Source organism: Podarcis melisellensis, assembly GCF_964234715.1.
Source record: "Podarcis melisellensis genome assembly, chromosome: 9".
In the NCBI taxonomy this organism is placed as follows: Eukaryota; Metazoa; Chordata; class Lepidosauria; order Squamata; family Lacertidae; genus Podarcis; species Podarcis melisellensis.
In genome coordinates, this window is record NC_138541.1 from 43,320,414 (window position 1) to 43,335,523 (window position 15,110).

The 15,110-nt window shown below is 43.6% G+C and overlaps 1 protein-coding gene across 1 annotated transcript; it reads left to right on the top strand.

Moving 5' to 3' along the window:
* Window positions 1-2,855: 2,855 nt before the first annotated feature.
* On the top strand, window positions 2,856-14,488 carry LOC309378187 (methylsterol monooxygenase 1-like). The gene is made up of 6 exons (XM_081926217.1): window positions 2,856-3,005; window positions 4,866-5,164; window positions 7,350-7,498; window positions 9,414-9,540; window positions 11,611-11,765; window positions 13,801-14,488. Exons 2-6 carry the CDS (start codon window positions 4,910-4,912, stop codon window positions 14,006-14,008), a joined length of 894 nt encoding a protein of 297 aa, XP_081782343.1. The 5' UTR covers window positions 2,856-3,005; window positions 4,866-4,909; the 3' UTR covers window positions 14,009-14,488.
* The last annotated feature ends 622 nt before the right edge of the window (window positions 14,489-15,110 follow it).

A 15,110-nucleotide genomic window follows, 5' to 3' on the forward strand; every position in this document is an offset into this window, starting at 1 on the left:
TGGAGGTGCTTCGCAAAACGAATTTCCTATGGGCTTGCTTTGCAAGACGAAAATATCATGCGAGATCCTGCGGGGTTTTTTCCCTCCCCCCCTTTTTCCCAAGCCGCTAATCAGCTGATCCGCTAAGCCGCTTAACAGCTGGTCCGCTAAGCCGCTTAACAGCTGGTCCGCTAAGCCGCTTAACAGCTGGTCCGGTAAGCCGCTTAACAGCTGGTCCGCTAAGCCGCTTAACAGCTGGTCCGCTAAGCCGCTTAACAGCTGGTCCGCTAAGCTGCTTAACAGCTGGTCCGCTAAGCCGCTTATCAGCTGATCCGCTAAGCCGCTAATCTGCTAATGGGCTTGCTTCGCAAGACGAAAAAACCGCAAGACGAAGAGACTCGCAGAACAGATTCTTTTCGTCTTGCGAGGCACCACTGTACAAGCCAGCTCTAGCCAGGAGGTTAGAAAAAAGAGTGGGAAAAGGAAAGGAAGGGTGCAGTTCGACATTTTGAGAGTGGCTGGTCACGGAGAAGCAGAGCTCAGAAGGTATCTGAAAGAAGTGACTCTGAGGAAGAATAGTTAAGAACCATTTATAAGATTGTTTTGTTGATACACAATAAAAGTTATAAAAGAACAAGAAGCGTTTGTGTGGTGATCTGAAGAGGACAGCGACCAGTCCTGACAGTTAAGAACAGCTCTCCAGAATGAATTAAGTTCTTAAACCAAGGTACCACTGTATTTTGAACATTAGGAACTTCTGACTAAGAGCAAGGGAGTGCTACAACAAGCTGTCTAGGAATGTTGTGTATATATCGGGGGGGGGAGGATAAAATTGGTATTTGATTAAGATGTTTTTATATAAGATGGTAGGGAAGAATGTTGAAGCAGTATGGTAGATTTTTGTACATTCCAATGTTTATTACTTGATCAGACCCAAAGGTGTCTAGCCCTTACTGCACTCTTTCCTACAATGGTCAGCCACATGCATATGGGGACCTCACAAACAGGAAAGGGTATAAATAGGGAGACAAAATGCAAAATATAACAGGACTCCTAGACCTTTAAGTTGTGTAGAAATGGACATCTCAGTATGTGTAGCTTGCTATGAGAGCTGCTCCATCTGAAATCTTGGCCATGTGAAACAGCTGCACATGAAGGTTCTGGGTTGCAACCATGCCTGATGACTAGTATAAACCACATTCCACACCAAACAAAATTTTTTTTGGAAGAATTGTTGTGTTAAAAGGAAAAGTACTCACTACTTGATATACTAGTTATTGCAGTCTGTAACTTAAGCATATGTTATATGAAATAATGGCTCCTCCTTAGCCTGATTCTTAGAGGGAGGTAAACTGTGTCTGGGCTGTACCACTTACAAGCTCATGTTTGAATGTTTCTCCTTATGCACGTGCAGGTCCACCCTTCAGAGAAAACTAGATGTCAGAGAAAAGGCTAGTCCCTTAAGAGCACTCCAAATGAGTGTGTTCTTTCCTTTTAAAATCAAGAAGCATTCTGTTACTGTCAAACTGGTTTCTCAAGTGAAATACCTCTGAGCTGTTTACCACATCACTGAACTGCATTATTCAATGCTGTGGTGTAGGCACTTAAGGGAGGATGGGATGGTGTTAACTCTTCAGTGACAACACGCTTGGGACACGTTTCTGGCAGGGAGGCTTAAAAGTAACAGTGGTCTGTCTAGTTTATGTCAATGAGTGCAAAATGTGGCTGCCAGAGTTTTGATTTATACAACCAATATGATTCATAGTACAGTGGTACCTCTGGTTAAGTACTTACTGGTAATTTGTTCCGGAAGTCCGTTCTTAACCTGAAGCACCACTTTAGCTAATGGGGCCTCCCGCTGCTGCCGCGCCATCACGCAATTTCTGTTCTCACCCTGAAGCAAAGTTCTTAACCTGAGGTAATATTTCTGGGTTAGCGGAGTCTGTAACCTGAAGCGTATGTGACCCGAGGTACCACTGTACATCAACCTTTAGACAATTGCATTGCAGTGGGTAGCGTGTCGGCACCCGGGGCAAGGCAAGTAATTTGCACCCCCTAACCCGTGGATTTGTGCCCCCTATCCACCAGATGTTGCGCCCGGTACGGCCGCCCCCCCCTACACCCCCACGCTACGCCACTGCTGCATTGGCCATCTATTCATTTCCCAGCCTAAGTCAAGGCTGCACCTTTATAGCCTTAAATGGCTGTGCACCTTTACACACTTAAATAGTTTGCAACTCAAATATCTAAAACACTGCACCTTCTCTGAGAGCTTGTGACTCAAATACATGAAATACTGAACCTATCTGTGTTCCAAGATCAGCAGAGGGAATCTTTTTGTTATCTCTTAGAGACTAATTAAGTAGTGGTGCAAACTTCCCCAGCATGGCACCCTTGTTTGTGGAGTGCTTTCTCCCTACAACTATATAAGGGACAAACACTTCGTGAGACTTTTTTTACTGACTTTTGTGGGTTTTAATGAGTGTTTTACCCATCTGTTTTTAGTTCTCAGCCTGACAATGTGTTTTATAAATTGATTTTTAAGATTGCAATTTGTTACATCACACCCAACCCTGGCAATAGTGAAGGGCAGGCTGTAACTTTTTATAAATATATAAATGCCAGTTGCTGGCCTCACTGATTGCATGGGGACGATAGCAGTAGATTCCTGGCATAAAGCAGAGAGTAAGGTAACCAAACTTGTATTTGCTGTTGAACAAGAACAGCTGCAATCTGGAGCACTTGCCAGTACTTAGGAACAAATCCATCTCGCTCCTCTCCCTTCTCTTCGTCAGTGAACTGGCGCCTCGTCCCATTGGCCGGCCAATCTCACTCCATCCCTCCACCCAATGGCGGCCCGCCGAGACCTGCTCGGGGCACGCCTGACGGTCGCGACGGCACCAATCGCGGCAGCTGGGCGGCCTTTCCTTCCGCGGCCAATGAAGGATTTGAGGACACGGGGCGGAGGGAGCCTGGCCCTTGTCGCGGAGCGTCGGTGGGCAGAGCTGCTGCATCCCTCGGCGCAGGTAAGAGGATGGAGAGCGGAGGCGCCTTGGGGGGCGGGTTGTTTTAGGGGGTGCTCCTTTCATTGGTTGTATTTGGAGATCTCCCTACCCGAAAAAGGCGACAAACGCAACCCCTTTACATTTTGTTTATGGGCACCAGAATATTCACTTCTTGGCCGCTCAGGCCTGTTATTTTGTGACTTTCCGTTTCATTTCTCTCCCCCCTCGCCGACTTCTCTCTCAGAGACAAAAGCTGAAGTTAAGGGTTCGGGAGATGCATTTTTATTTTTTATTAGTTGTTGTTATTTGGCCCAGGTGAGTTATAGCAGAAGGCATTTCTTTCTCCTGGTGCCTGTTTTCGATTTCTCTGTTTTGATTCGCCTAGTGCTGCTTGCCTGGTAGAACAAAAAAGCAAACCATGGCTTGAAATTCTAAAGTTTATATTATTTGTTTGTTGTGGTTGATGAGCTTGGCCAGGCCTGACTGATGGACTGTCTAGTTTTTATGTAACTTTTTTAAGACGGATGAGGTAGCATGTTTTAAGAATTATTTACCGGCTCTTCTCCAAGAAGCTGAAGGCATTCTCCTCCTGCAACTTGTTCAGGATGAGAACAAAAATCACGCAGCGACGGCACGGGAGGCCCCATTAGCTAAAGTGGTGTTTCAGGTTAAGAACTGACCTCCAGAACAAATTAAGTTCTTAACCCGAGGTACCACTGTACAGTGGTACCTCAGGTTACACACGCTTCAGGTTACAGACTCTGCTAACCCAGAAATAGTACCTTGGGTTAAGAACTTTGCTTCAGGGTGAGAACAAAAATCGTGCTCCGTGCTTGTGTGGGTGGCGCTGTGGGTTAAACCACAGAGCCTAGGACTTACCAATCAGAAGGTCGGAGGTTTGAATCCCCATGACGGGGTGAGCTCCCGTTGCTCGGTCCCTGCTCCTGCTAAGCTAACAGTTCGAAAGCATGTCAAAGTGCAAGTTGATAAATAGGTACCGCTCCAGCAGGAAGGTAAACAGCATTTCCGTGCGCTGCTCTGGTTTGCCAGAAGCGGCTTAGTCATGCTGGCCTCATGACCCGGAAGCATGTAATTTGATCTTATACCTCCGATATTGAATGCTTATAAAAACTTTGTTCAATCTGATGCATTAGCAATGCCATATAGGTAAGAATTGGTTTGGACTGAAATTGGTACGTAAACATTGGCACCTGTCCTTTGTTCATATCAGGAAGGGAAAGATGATACAGTGGTACCTTGTGTTATGTACTTAATCCGTTCCAGAGGTCCATTTGTAACCTGAAACCGCTCATAGCATGAGGCACACTTTCCCTAATGGCACCTCCTGCTGCTGCCACGTCCCCAGAGTGCGACCCTTCCGCTTGCGTCCTGGGGCAAGGGTCGCACAAGGGGGATCTACTTCCGGGTTAGTGGAGCTCGTAACCTGCAGCATATGTAAGGGGGACGGTACATAACATGAGGTACCACTGTAATTGTTTTTGTAGTTAATCCTTGGATGCTCTCTCGAGGTAAATCCTAGTAGTTTCATGCAGGGCTTTCAATTTACTTTTTATTATGTAACAGATAACTAGCATGATTGATCAATTTATGGCCAAGCAGCATCACATTTCCTACTTGTCAGGCGGTAGAGGAGATTCTGTCAATGTATACAGCGCAAGCAGGTATGAATTAATATCTTCTCCTACCGGACAAGGACAAAGGGCAAGCAGCGACATCTGTTTAACTCTGTTGTCTAGTATGGAAATGGATAGACCTTGTCCCCTACTATTTTTATGCAAGTCAACAGCTGCACACTGTGTTGCTGGCCGATGTCATTTTGGTTACGGTGTCTTTACCATGATGTCTATTTACTGTTCCTAGAATCCTGCAGAGAAGCTACAGGTGTGATGTTGCAGAACTGAACAATGGCAACTAACGACAGTGTTGGCATACTGAATTCTGCTTACCTGGCTGTAGAATATATAGACTCTTTCTTGCCTGAGAATCCGCTACAACAGCCTTTTAAAAATGCTTGGACATATATGCTGAATAACTACACCAAATACCAGATTGCAACCTGGGGATCACTTCTCATGCATGAACTTTCCTACTTTTTAATATGTTTGCCTGGATTTATCTTTCAGTTTATACCTTACATGCAAAAGTATAAAATACAACAGGTAAGATGGAGTGTTGTCTAGTATGAAAAATTCCAGCTCTGGTGTCATACATGGCTCCAACAAGTAGCATAACTTTGGAGCTCCCCAGATCATGAGTTCACTTCCCATATTCTGCCAGCTTGCGACTGGTGACATTTTTGTGAGCAGCCTCTTTCAGAGGATAGAAAAAACCGATCTTATGCTTTACTCTGCTTTTATAACAAACATGGAACAATTTACACTTATTTATGTGATTGTATAATTATCATGCATATTTTGGTTAATTTCTTATATAAATATTTAGTTTAGCTATCTGTGAGTACGTATTGCTGACTTCCAATCTGAATTCTGGGTGGTGCTGTTGAAAAGCACAAGGCAAAGGGCCTTTGACAGTCTGGCCTCTAACTTGCAGGCTTTCAAGTAAATAGGGTGTTTGTGTATGTTTTGATATGTTGTTGTAGAAAGTGGAACATCTGAACAAGTTTGCCAACAGTATTATTTGCTAGATGTTTACTGTTATGCTGCACGCTACCCCAAAGGACAAGAGGTAATGTTAAATATGTATTTAAGCTGGAACGCTACACGGACTTACCTGTGAGTAAGCCACAGTGACAGTTGCTCAGATGTGATTGTCAGTGTAGCTTACTCACAGGTTAGTTGGTGTAGGATTCTGTCTTAAGCAATGCATAGGATTGCATTGTTCAGCCAGTAAATGAAGAAAGGAGATAACATTGTACAGAGCCAGTGTGGTGTAGTGGTTAAGAGTGATAGACTTGTAATCTGGGGAACTGGGTTCGCGTCTCCGCTCCTCCACATGCAGCTGCTGGGTGACCTTGGGCCAGTCACACTTCTCTGAAGTCTCTCAGCCCCACTCACCTCACAGAGTGTTTGTTGTGGGGGAGGAAGGGAAAGGAGAATGTTAGCCGCTTTGAGACTCCTTCGGGTAGTGATAAAGCGGGATATCAAATCCAAATCCAAACTCCAGTTGCTAGTTTCCCCCACAGAAGCTGTAGAGTGGCTAGAACACAGGTGGGAACCAGTGGTCCCCCAAACTGTCCTGTCATCTCTGACCATTGGCAATGCTGGCAGGGGCTGATGGGAGTTGGAGCAGTCTGCAAAGCTTCAGGCTATCCATCACTAAGCTAGACCATGGCCCCTGTATATAGCATCAGTCCTGGGCACTCTTGTTTTTAATAGTAACTGTGTGAAATTCACTTGAGTGGCATACACCCTGATACCTGAATGGTATATATGTACAGTGGTGCCTTGCAAGACGAAAAGAATCCGTTCCGCGATTCTCTTCGTATAGCGGTTTTTTTGTCTTGTGAAGCAAACCCATTGACAGCTTAGCGGATTAGCGCTATTAGCGGTCTAGCGGCTTTTAGCGATCAGCTGAGAAGCGGCTTATCAGCGGATCAGCTAAGAAGCGGCTTAGGAAAAGGGCGGAAAAAAGCGGGGGGAAACCACGGGAACTCGCAAGATTTTTTCGTCTTTCGAAGCAACCCCATAGAGAAATTCGTTTAGCGAAGCGCCTCCAAAACGGAAAACCCTTTTGTCTAGCGGGTTTTCCGCCTTGCAAGGCGTTCGACTTGCGGGGCACCACTGTAATAACATAAAGCTTGGAGTATTGCAATACACTGGTACCTCGGGTTAAGAACTTAATTTGTTTTGAAGGTCCGTTCTTAAGCTGAAACTATTCTTAACCTGAAGAACCACTTTAGCTAATGGGGCCTCCTGCTGCTACTGCGCTGCCTGAGCACGATTTCTGTTCTCATCCTGAAGCAAAGTTCTTAACCCAAAGTACTATTTCTGGGTTAGCAGAGTCTGTAACCTGAAGCGTCTGTAACCCAAGGTACCACAGTATTGAATAATAAGTCAGTGAAATTTGTATTGTATATAATTCTGGTGCCTTCTCAATCCAGTTTCTACTAAAAAGGTAGATGATAATTGACAGGGAATCAACATTAAAATGTATCTGATATTAGTGGAAACATTGATCATCGCAGGCAGCAGTGTTGCTGCATTTTGGGACAATATCAGTTGAAATAAGACAAAGCTGATACTCCGTTACCTTTAATTTAGGTATTCTTCTATTATAGTATGAAGTACTATTAATTTAGTACTTATTCCCATGTATCACATCTTCAGTAATATCATTGGAATATTCTACTTCTATTTATAAAATACTTTTATTTCTTGTTTACAGGATAAGCCAGAAACCTGGGAAAGACAATGGAAGTGTTTCAAGGCACTTATGTTCAATCACTTTTTTATTCAGTTTCCTCTGATACTTGGTACCATTTACTTCACAGAATATTTTAATATTCCTTATGACTGGGAAAGCATGCCAAGATGGTAAGTACCGTATTTTTCGCCCTATAGGACACACTTTTTCCCCTCCAGAAATGAAGGGGAAATCTGGGTGCGTCCTATGGGGCGAATACAGGCTTTCGCTGAAGCTTGGAGAGCGAGAGGGGTCGTGCGCACCGACCCCTCTCGCTCTCCAGGCTTCAGCAAGACATCCGCAGCCTAGGCAGCCCTGCGGGAGGTCCCGCAGGGATGTCTAAGCTGCAGATAGCAGCCTGCTTCCCGGAGCGTTGGGCGCCCTGAAAGCAGAGTGCCCGGCGCTTCGGGAACACATCCGCAGCGTGGGGAGCCCTGCAGGAGTTCCCCGCAGGGCTCCCCACGCTGTGGATAGCAGCCTGCCGCACGGCGGGCGGGGCGCCCTGAAGCAGAGCGCCCCGAGCGCCGGACAGACATTGGCCAGCCCCCAAGCTCGGGGGACAGCAGGGAGGCGCAGCACCGCCATCCCGCTGTTCCCCGACCTGGTTCGGTTTCCCCGACCTGCTTTTGGGGGGGAAATAAAGGGGGAAAAAATCCTTTATTTTCCCCCCAAAAAACTAGGTGCGTCCTATGGGACGGAGCGTCCTATGGGACGAAAAATACGGTAGATGGATTTCACTTAAACAGTTCTGTGCAGTTAAGTACTTCAATAAATGCAGTGTTTCTCAAATCCTGTTATGAACAAGCACTGGACTTCAGCATCTGGAAGATTTATAAAAGTTCTGCACAGAAAAATAATAATAAGTTTCTAGTAGTCAATCATTTTCAAGCTGAGCTTTCCCTATAAAGCATTCTTATCATTACAAATTACAACTGATTTGCAAGAAAGAAAGATGTTAATGGATTAAGTAAATTTTATGTGAAATTAGTTTTAGAAAACTGCTACAATGATTTATATAGAAACTCAGCCAGAGGGATTTGAGAAAGTCACCTAACAATGATAACAAAAGAGAAATTTCAACAGTTAGGATATATGTATGTTTGTTTGTTTGCTTGTTTTTTGATGTTTTTCTTTTTATCTTTGTTGATATGTTTGTTATAAATTTGGAAAACTAATAAAACTTTTTGGAAAAACAACAAATTACAACTGATTTGCTTCCAGCAATGTCACCAGAGTTGACAATTCCAACTTTCATTTTTTCATTCATTAGCAAACAGAATACAGCATACACCTTTCCCCCATCTATATTGTATTTGAAACATTTCTCACTAATTCCTTAGGGAAAAAAGTAGCAAAATATCTCACCAGCAACTTCCCATATGTTACAACTTAGGCTATATTTTTATCCCCATATCTATTATACATGGTAGCTTGGTTTCTACTTGCATGCCTTTTTATAGGTTTTTAAAAATTGCTATAGTTGTGACCTACTTTGGTTGTCAGCAATATGCTGTTGTGTATAATGCAATACACAAGGCTGTGTTGTGTGTTAAGCACCAATAATCTTAGAATAATTTAAATTGCTATAGTTGTGACCTACTTTGTTTTGAGCATAAGATTAGTAAGATTAATAATAATAATAAATTATCAATCTTACTAATCTTATACTCAATACAAAGTAGGTCACAGCTATAGCAATTTAAATTATTCTAAGATTAATGGTGCTTGACACACAACACAACCTTGTGTATTGCATTATACACAACAGCAGTGTTTGTGTACGATGTAGTCTCTTAAGCCACTCTTATCCTCCCTATAAAATAAAGTTGTTGTGTACAAAGGTTATGTGTATGGTAAAATATACTTTTCCCAATTCTTTGTAGACTGCTGCTGCCTTGCAAGCTATTGGATAACATGTTTCTCCAACACAAAAAACTGGTTTTATAGTCAGTAAGAACTGCAAAAGCAAAAATTGTGTTGGGAGACAGGGTGTCCTAATCTATTGTCTTAACAAATGCTTCTCTTCCCCTGCCCCCCCCCCCCCAGGTATGTGCTACTTTCTCGATGTTTTGGATGTGCTGTGATTGATGATGCCTGGCATTATTTTCTGCATAGGCTGCTGCATCACAAGAGAATATATAAGTATATCCACAAAGTACATCATGAGTTTGTGGTATGTATTGCCTTAAATTCTTGGTGAACGTTACCTAGTTTATGCTGTAATGCTGTGAGCATATAAAAGCACTAGGCATACATTAGCTATTCTTTTTGTAAAAAGGGAGAAGAGAAAACAGCATGCTTAGCAAACTGTTTTCATCAAGAGTTTAATATTGCTGTAGTTGGACAGACTTTGAAACTGATTGCTCAGTGGTACCTCGGGTTACATACGCTTCAGGTTACTGACCCCGCTAACCCAGAAATAGTACAGTGGTGCCTCGCAAGACGAAGTTAATCCGTTCCGCGAGTCTCTTCGTCTTGCGTTTTTTTCGTCTTGCGAAGCAAGCCCATTGACGGCTTAGCGGATTAGCGCTATTAGCGGATAAGCGGCTTAGCGGCTTAGAAAAGGGGGGGAAGGGGGGGGAAAACTGCAGGAACCCGCAAGACATTTTCGTCTTGCAAAGCAAGCCCATAGGAAATTTGTTTTGCAAAGCACCTCCAAAACGGAAAACTCTTTCGTCTAGCAAATTTTCCATCTTGCGAGGCATTCGTCTTGTGGGGCACCACTGTACTATTTCTGGGTTAGCAGAGTCTGTAACCTGAAGCGTCTGTAACCCAAGGTACCACAGTATTGAATAATAAGTCACTGAAATTTGTATCGTATATAATTCTGGTTCCTTCTCAATCCAGTTTCTACTAAAAAGGTAGATAGAACATAGTATCCTGCTTCCTAATGAGATCCGGAGCCCAGAAGTCTGTTATAAAACCATGATTACTTTACTGTGCTGATTTCCTGCAGGCTTCTTGAAACAATGTACAGGCTCCAAATTAATTCAGGGGTGGGGAAACCTGTGGCCCTGCAGATATATGAGCTCTGCTCATTCCTGACCATGGGCTATGCTGGCTGAGGGACCTCGGGTTAAGAACTTTGCTTCAGGATGAGAACAGAAATCATGCTCCAGTGGCGCAGCGGCAGTGGGAGGCCCCATTAGCTAAAGTGGTGCTTCAGGTTAAGAACAGTTTCAGGTTAAGAACGGACCTCCAGAAGGAATTAAGTACTTAACCCAAGGCACAACTGTAGTTTGCCGTTTTAAATGCTGTGCTCTGAATATGTCTAACTTCTTACCCACCAATGACTGGCTACAAAACACAAAAATCCCTTCAGCTGGTTTTCCCTACAAATGATCTCTGTCTGTTATTCTGATAATGATTATGTAGGTTAGCAACATAACCCACTTTGACCTAGTATATTTGTAGTGAAGTCTGACCAGCAGCAATTCTCCACTCTCCTGACTTACTGAGGTCCTATTAAACAGAGAGACCAGTGACTGAACTTTAGTCCTTCTGCATCACTGTGCTATACTACTGAGCTATACCCACCTGTAACCTACATTGGTTGGTTTCCCTAACAACCACCCTCCAATTGCTTTTTTGAATAGCTAGCTTCTATTACTGAAATAACACTCAGTAGGGAGCATAGACTAAAGACTCAGAAAAACCTCTTCAGTGGGATCTGAAGGTGAGGAAAGGATCACTGTAAAGTTTTCATATAAGCTATGATTTGCTTCCATTCTGAATATTTTACAAGGGGTTCTTATTCTGTCGTCTTAAGTAATCATGGTTCTATGCTACCAGTTGAGATTATAGTGTTTCAGGGGCAGTCCAGAATTTGTAGTCATAAAGAGTTGGAGTGGAGCTAAATGCAGTTCACTCATTCCTCTGTTACCTGTATGTAACATTAAAACCAGGATCTGAGTGCGAGAGGGGGAGAATTCTGCTAGAACAACCTGGCCATGCAGGAAGTACTGTCGTATCTCGGGTTACAAACGCTTCCGGTTACAGACTCTGCTAACCCGGAAGTAGTACCTCGGGTTAAAAACTATACCTCAGGATGAGAACAGAAATTGTGCAGCAGCGGCAGGAGGCCCCATTAGCTAAAGTGGTACCTCAGGTTAAGAACGGACCTCCGGAACGAATTAAGTTCGTAACCCACTGTATACATTTCAGATTAGCTGTAAAGTACCGGTATATTTATGTCATGTCATACAAAAGAGCATTCTTTTTTTCCCTCTTCCTCCTTTCATAGGCTCCGTTTGGAATGCAAGCTGAATATGTACACCCTCTGGAAACCCTTATCATTGGAACTGGGTTTTTCATTGGAATAATGGTGTTTTGCAATCACGTGATTTTTCTGTGGGCATGGATGATCTGTCGCTTGCTGGCGATCGTTGACGTCCACATGTAATCTACTTTCCCTGTTCAGTCTGGTCATATTCATCAGAAATATAGAGGGTTGTATTCAACGAAGTGTTACTTGGGGTAGACATAGTAAAATTATTAGACCTAAATTTGTCATCTAGGTGTACTCTAAGTCACACTTCGTTGAATACCACCCAAAGTCACCAGATAAAATCTAGACAAGTGACCTTTTTTAAAAAAAAAATCTATTAACTATTCGGGATTTCCTCTAAATGTCCTTATTCAAAGTGCATGTATTTAAGACTGAAATCCTGTGCATACCTACCTTAGAGTAAGTTTCAGTGACTTTAGTAGAGCTTGCATAAACATTCAGAGGATTCTACTGCACATGATTCTTTAGATGACAAGCTTACAAACTAATTTGATACTCTTTGAGCAAATAGAATCATCTTAAATTCCACATAAAAGCTGCTCTATTAAGTATGATTAAGATGTAACTAGAAATGATAAAATATACCGTATTTTTCGCACCATAGGACGCACCGGACAATAGGACGCACCTTGTTTTAGAGGGGGAAGAACAAGGGAAAAAAATTCTTCTGCTCTCTGCCCAGTGCCCCTTCAGCGAAGCGGCAGGAGGCGCTGTGCAGAGAGTGGGAGAATTTTCCCCCTCTTGTTTTCCCGCTCTAAAACAAGGTGCCGTTTAAGGTGCGTTCAGGCTGCTACCTTGGAAGCCTGGAGAGCGAGAACCCCTCCCCTCTCCAGGCTTCAGGTTCCTTTCGATCTGCTCTTTGGGGCTGGCGGGGGAAGCCCACCACCAGCCCCAAAGAGCAGGTCAGGGAGCAGCGGCCATAGGCGCGCGTCACCTCTCCAGCCGGGAGAGGGTCGCGGGGGGCTTCTTTAGTCCTGTGCGTGCTCTCCCGGCTGGAGAGGTGACGCGCGCCTATGGAGGCTCCTGCCATAGGCGTGCGTCACCTCTCCAGCTGGGAGAGGGTCGCGGGGGGCTTCTTTAGCCCTGTGCATGCTCTCCCGGCTGGAGAGGTGACGCACGCCTATCGAGGCTCCTGCCATAGGCGCGCATCACCTCTCCAGCCGGGAGAGGGTCGCGGGGGGCTGCTTCAGTGAAAGCCTGCATTCGCACCATAGGACGCACACACATTTCCCCTTCATATTTGGAGGGGAAAAAGTGCGTCCTATAGTGCGAAAAATACGGTAACTGGAAAATATAAAACTGATAAAATATAACTGGAACCTAAATGAGCCTTAGGCTCACATGCTCCCTCTTCCCCTCTATTTTCACATGTCAAAAATAGATACAGAGTGGCTGGGGCAACCCAGCCAGATGGGCAGGCTATAAATGAATGAATGAATGAATGAATGAATGAATGAATGAATGAATGTATTTATTTATTTATTTATTTATTTATTTATTTATTTATTTCAGATAGAAAGCTTTTTAATGCTAAGCTAACTAGAATTCCTTGTGATGTCTGAACAAGTGAAACAAATTATGGTTAGAGAGAACATAATTTTTGGTTGCTGGGAGTTGTTGTCCAACAACATTTGGAGAGCCATAGGTTGGCCACCCCGATTCATTGAATACTTTCCCAGCAAAATCTAGCTATGAATCCAGACTGTGTGTGTGTGTGAGAGAGAGAGAGAGAGAGAGCCCACATTTTTCAACTATTTCATTCCTCTGTTTGGCATAGTGTTGTGGACACTTTGTGCTGAGATATTTACATGACCTCCTTGCAGGGACTATATATAAAGCATGTATCATCAGTACAGAAGTAAGAAACACATTTTAAATACCACATGGCGGATGTTACTTCTACAGCTTCAGAAGTATGTTGTCCAGTTGAATAGTCCAGGAACTTCAGGGGTTTTTCAACCAAGTTAATATGGAAACTGGTAAATGTCTATGGTTGTAGTCCTATACCCACTTACAAGAGAGTAAGCCCCATTAAACTCAGTGGGACTTGCTTCTGATTTTAGCAATGCTTCACTTGAATGGAAATGCAAGCAATGTCTTCCGTACCTGTATTGTAAATTCTCCTCTCTCTCTCGCTCTCCTTAGCGGCTACGACATTCCTCTGAATCCATTGCATTTGCTGCCTTTCTATGCTGGGGCTCGATTCCATGACTTCCACCATATGAACTCAATTGGCAACTATGCTTCAACCTTCACGTGGTGGGATAAACTGTTTGGTACCGACTCGCAGTACAATTCTTACAGAGAGAAATTGGAGAAACAAGAGTGCATGGTGGAAAAGAAGACCAAATAAATTTCCCTGCAGAAATATAAGGAGGAGCACTTGACAAATGCACATAACTACCATGAACTTTTGGTTAAGCCTGGAAGATTTAACACCCTCTGCAAATTCAAAGCTATATGATGCTTTTAACTGGAGCCCAAGAACAGGCCTGCTGGGCCCTAGCTGTGTGCTAGAGGAAACGGCCCTATCTTCCTAAAATGAATGCATTTTCTATTTTATACGCAAGTGAAGCATATATATTTAAGTAAAGGTTAAAGATGAAGGCCACAAATTTGAATGTTTGTAAAGAACAATGTATCCATTTAGAATTCAAAGTTTGTAAAAGAATAAAGCTTCCATTAGAGTTGGATAGAACTGTTTGTAAAGTATTTGGATATACTGTATGAAGTTGTATCTTCTGAAGCATACCCATAAAAATTGGTTTAATAAGCTACTGAGTAGAACTTCCTTGGGAGCAAAAATACCGGAAGAGGAGTATTTGCACATATTAATAGTTGTTTCCTTTAAAAAACCTTTCTTAGTGTGGTGTTAGAAAAATTTTAGATTTGAGAGAGGAAGGTTTTTTTCTCCCCTTCTTAATCTGCTGGGATAGAATCATAGAGTTGTAAGAGACCACAAGGGCCATCGAGTCCAACCACCTGCCAAGCAGGAAACACCATCAGAGCACTCCTGACATATGGGATGAGCCTTTTGTTGAATAGTGGGTAGACATGGCAGACGACACAGCGATTTCTCCAAAGCAGCTCTTTATTTTGTAAGCTGGAACAGAAAACTGAACAGCAAACAGCTCAGCCGGCCTGCTTTTATAGGCAGCCGGCTATCAACATTGTAGCAACAACAACCCAGGGTTTCCCGCCTAAAATAACTGACGTGGACCTGAGTGAAAACTATCTACAGTATCCCCCTGCTGGCCCAGGGTGAGAACTTCAGTACATACCGTATTTTTCGCTCTATAGGACGCACTTTTTCCCCTTCAAAAATGAAGGAGAAATGTGTGTGCGTCCTATGGAGCGAAGACGCCATAGCCCCACGACCCTCTCCCGGCTGGAGAGGTGACGTGTGGCTATAGCTGGAGCCTCTAGAGCCGCGTGTCACCTCTCCAGCCGGGAGA

Coding starts and splice junctions, on each gene's coding strand:
- LOC309378187 (XM_081926217.1), top strand. CDS start 4,910: ATGGCAACTAACGACAGTGTTGGCATACTGAATTCTGCTTACCTGGCT. Junction 7,499..9,413: donor TGGGAAAGCATGCCAAGATG/GTAAGTACCGTA, acceptor CCCCCCCCCCAG/GTATGTGCTACTTTCTCGAT. Junction 11,766..13,800: donor GCGATCGTTGACGTCCACAT/GTAATCTACTTT, acceptor CGCTCTCCTTAG/CGGCTACGACATTCCTCTGA.